The following is a 4,555-nucleotide window of genomic DNA, read 5'->3' as shown; positions in this document are numbered from 1 at the left end:
ATGGCTGACTTTAACGACGGTTGATAATTTAATTTATATATATTTTATATATATATATATATATATATATATATATATATATATATTACAAAATAACAGTAAAAATAAAGATTATATTCGTTATAGTTATTCAAAATATGTAAATATATTACTATTAATATAATATTACAAATAATAAAGAAATATAACGTCTTTACCTATTTGTTGAAAAAAGTAATTGTAACGGTAAAGCGTTAGTTCCCAGTAAGTAACCCTGCTACTTATTTCTAAATTTTTTCGAGTAAAATCTCACTCCAAAAGATTAAAAATTGAATCAGTTTTAAAAAAAGAGTGAAACTATTTTCACTTTTAAACAATGAGTGGCAGATTTTCACTCTTTTAGGGTTGTATTCACAGTTGTGATTCAACCTGAGATCCAATTTGAGCTAGGTTTGAATCAGTCTTTCATTTGAAAAACACTTCAAACCACGATTTAATAAATCTAATTGGTTCAAACCTATCTCGCCTGAAATGAGGATCGTCAATACGGACCTAAAAGAAAGATTTCACTCTTTTGAAGTGAAAATCACTCCAAGAAATAAAGTTTCACTTAAAAAAAAAGGAATGAGATTTTATTCCTTTAGAGTGAATCTCACTCCAAAAAAGTGAAAGTCTGCCATTCTTGTTTAACAGTAAAAAATTTTCACTCCTTTTTTAAGACTAATTCAATTTCCACTCTAAGAAATTTAGTACATATTCTGATAAATAAATAGCAAAATGATGAAGAACAATAAAAAATTTACTGTTAATTAATAGACTTTTAATCGATAAACGGTTGGTAAAAAGCTTATTAGGCTCGCGGTTGATAATATGTTCAATTACCCATATGTTTCTCATACGTAAAAGAAGGTAAAATTGATCATGTTAATATTGACAAGCGCTTACATTAAAATAACAGAAATAGAAATGTGCAAGTATAGATACGAGTGAATCGTTTTTCTTCAAGAACATAATGTCCGATAAGCAGATCGAACGGAAGGGGAACTTAATGTTCCCCTAAGTTATAAGTATATATATTCAGTAAGACAGCTATTTCTTGTTTGCAATCACGTTACAACACAATATTCACATTGCAAATATTTTTCATTCTATACATAATGTAAATTGAATTTATGCTCATTGTCAGATTGTTTTTCAATGCAAGAGACATTTAAAAACGCTCTTGAAATTCGCTTCAAATTATCTGTAATTAATCTATGATAATTTACGATTAACAATTCCACTTACAATTTTATGCGAATTATACTGCCTAAAGTTCAGATATGATACAACGGAAAATCCAACCGCACCTAAGCGCTATAAAGTATTATACAAATTCAAAAACTATTAAAAAACCTTAACATTTTGGCATTAGAATTTTCATCTCAAAATGATTTCAGGAATCTACTCTCGTTATTATGGTCTCTACCGAACATCCTGTACAAATATACTGAAAAAAGTTATTCACTTGACTAAGTTAGTTCAGTTCATCTTTATTTCTTTCATTGAAGAATAATACGTATTTAAGTAAAATTATAATACATTAGTTCAGTTCATCTTTATTTCTTTCATTGAAGAATATACGTATTTAAGTAACATTATAATACATTTTATTTCAATACATTCTTCAACCAAAAAAATATAGACGAATTAATATTTAAAAATATAGACTATTTTAATCAAATTAACATCTTTTTTGTCAGTACATTAAGACGTGACAAAAAATGTTTTATTAACAATATTATTAACAGCCAATAATAATATAATCGAAAATAATTTTCTTAATTTAAGAACAACATTAATGAATAACAAAAACAAATAACAAATAAATAAAAATAAATATTTTATTAAAACACACAAGAGTATGCATTTATTTCATTAATTGTTGAATTAATAAGGGTTAAATAAGATTTATTAATATACTTTGTGATCATCCTTTATTAATAATCATTTTCTCCCGTTATATATAATATATATATTTATTATAATATAAAATAAGCAAATCATTTGGTACGTTTATTTTATGTTTTTCTTATTCCTTTAATATTTCTTCCTTTGTATCATTGATTGTAACTTTCGTCACATTCACATCTCTGTTTCTTTCCTCTTAATAAACGTTATAAGTTATAACCGCACATACGTTTTTATTCATTTTATCATACTCTCATCAATAATATTATTTTTAATTAGATTGTAGCTGTTAACAAATGTTGTTAATATATCTTTTTTTTTCATATACGGTATACAAAATTAAAAATAAAATTTTGTCTTTAATTCTGATGCGAATTACGGATCGTCTAAATTTCTAAAGTGTGCTTGATAATATGTGGCTAATATTACAGCACGGAGGTGAAGCCGCACACGGTGATCGATATGTGCGAAAATTTGGACAATGAAACATTAGAAATAATAGAGAAGAAATTGATCGGCAAACATCCGAATACCTATACGTTGACGAAAGGTTTGGCGGAGCAGATCGTGGTGTCTAAAGGAAGCGATTTACCAATCGCTATTGTACGACCAAGTATAGTCTGCGCCGCGTACCAAGAACCATTTCCAGGATGGATAGATAATACTTGCGGTATTACAGGTACGATCATAGTTAACTGATTGTAAGCTCAAATCTTCATTTAGAAATCAGATACCAAAGCTATGTTTAATTTTAGATATTAAATCGATTATAAACTTTTTAACGATAAAAATGAAAATGAAGACCCTCCTCCAATGGCTTTGACCTTGATATATAATATGTTGCCAAGATCATGACTCTGAGTGACTTTAAAGAAGTTTTAACTATCGGTCGTTAAAAAGTTATTAACAAAAAAAAGTTTAAAAAAATAACGTCTTATTTCTGCACATACAATATTAAGAACTATCCCATACCTTTTCTCCTGTTTACATAGTAACTTTCATAAAGTAAGATCTAGCTAAGAGTATATTTTTTAAAACTAATTTCATTAATAAGTTTTTAACGAGTAACCCGACGGTTAAATTTTCTTCAAGGTCATTCAGGATCATGACAACATATATCAAGATCAAAGTTTTTTTTTTATTAGGGGAGGCTCTCCATCTTTATTTTTGTCATTTAAAATATACATATACGAGTATATAACTACAAATAAATATTTTTTATATCAATATATATTTCTTTTTTGAGATTAAGAAATGATTTGAAATTAGTTATTCTTAATTGAATAATTTTAAACTAAGAAAGAACACGAACTATAACATATTTTTTAGCATACATGTGCTATGTTTTATTATTTGATAGGTATAATGACAGAGATTGGTAGAGGTACTGTTAGAAGTATTGTGTGTAACGCAAATTTAGTGGTAGACGTTGTACCTGTCGATTTTGTTGTCAATGCGTTGATTTGCGCATCTTGGCATAATTTTGCGCAACATACTGATACAATTAGGATTTACAATTGTACCAGCAGCACAGTTCATCCGATTACGTGAGTATACAGCAATAAACATAGCATGAAAAGCAACAATAGACATAGTAAAATAATTAAACGAATGTATGCTCATGCGTGCGTGCATGCGTGCGAAATGACTATCAGAAAGTTGAAATTAAATAGAGAGAAAGCTAAAATTATGTCCAGTATAAATACCATAGCATCTTTTAATATCTCTGCTATTAAGCATCTTCTGACAAATTATAATGATAAATTATTTATTGAGTGGCTCACCGTTATATCATGACATTAATATATGCCAATTCACAATAGTCATTTATTATGATGCATTTTTAATTTTTAAACGCTTTCAAGCATTTCGAAATTTTTAATTTTTAAGATATTTAGACTTTAGCATTTTATTACATATTTCCTTATTCTTCTTAAACTTAAGCATATTATGACATGAAATTATGCATATATATATTTGAATATGTCATTTATTATTTAACATTTGATTTGACTGTATACATTTCGAGTTATGCAAAGTTAAACAATAATATGGCATTTTGCTAGTGTGGCCGGGCTGCCTAAGCATATTGATACAATGCTTTTATTTTAATAAAATGTTATTTGTTTGATTAATATCCAATTAGTATAAAAAAAGAAAAATTTTCTAACAATTAATAAAAATCATATAAAAATTCTAAAAAATTATGTGAAGGATTGTAAGAAAAATTTTCACCAGCATCAGCTTTCAAAAACACTGCAAGAACAGATTACTTTCGTTATTATGCATTTTTTGTTAAATAATGTATGACACTATTAGAACCTTATCAGGACACTATTTAGTGAATTCGATTCGATGCACTCAGTACGCACTGGGTGCGCCCATTAAAGTCGCCATATACAAACTGACGTAAAAATGTGTTTAATGTAAATAGAAAAACAGATTCAACTATGAAATCCTCAATACATTTTATTGTGCTGTTAAGTAAAATCTGTATTTTTAATTTGAAATATTAGCATTGTACACAAATTAAATCAGTGTACGTTGGCTTTAATATGCATTAGTGCACATAAGTGTGTTCACCGAATTCGCTATTATTTTGTTGTTATATGTATATATATATATA

The 4,555-nt window shown here is 27.2% G+C and overlaps 1 protein-coding gene across 3 annotated transcripts in view; it reads left to right on the top strand.

Moving 5' to 3' along the window:
- The window catches only part of LOC108755205 (putative fatty acyl-CoA reductase CG5065), a 30,064-nt gene that overhangs the window by 24,379 nt on the left and 1,130 nt on the right, over window positions 1–4,555 (top strand). For all 3 annotated transcript variants that reach the window (XM_018498090.1, XM_018498092.1, XM_018498091.1), the window contains exons 4-5: window positions 2,361–2,608; window positions 3,290–3,476. In XM_018498090.1, coding sequence (XP_018353592.1) covers window positions 2,361–2,608; window positions 3,290–3,476 — 435 coding nt within the window. The remainder of the gene's footprint in view (window positions 1–2,360; window positions 2,609–3,289; window positions 3,477–4,555) is intronic.

This window comes from Trachymyrmex septentrionalis, unplaced genomic scaffold, assembly GCF_001594115.1.
Source record: "Trachymyrmex septentrionalis isolate Tsep2-gDNA-1 unplaced genomic scaffold, Tsep1.0 scaffold86, whole genome shotgun sequence".
Classification (NCBI taxonomy): domain Eukaryota; kingdom Metazoa; phylum Arthropoda; class Insecta; order Hymenoptera; family Formicidae; genus Trachymyrmex; species Trachymyrmex septentrionalis.
The sequence above is the reverse complement of the archived record's forward strand: the minus strand, read 5'-3'. Positions and strand labels throughout refer to the sequence as shown.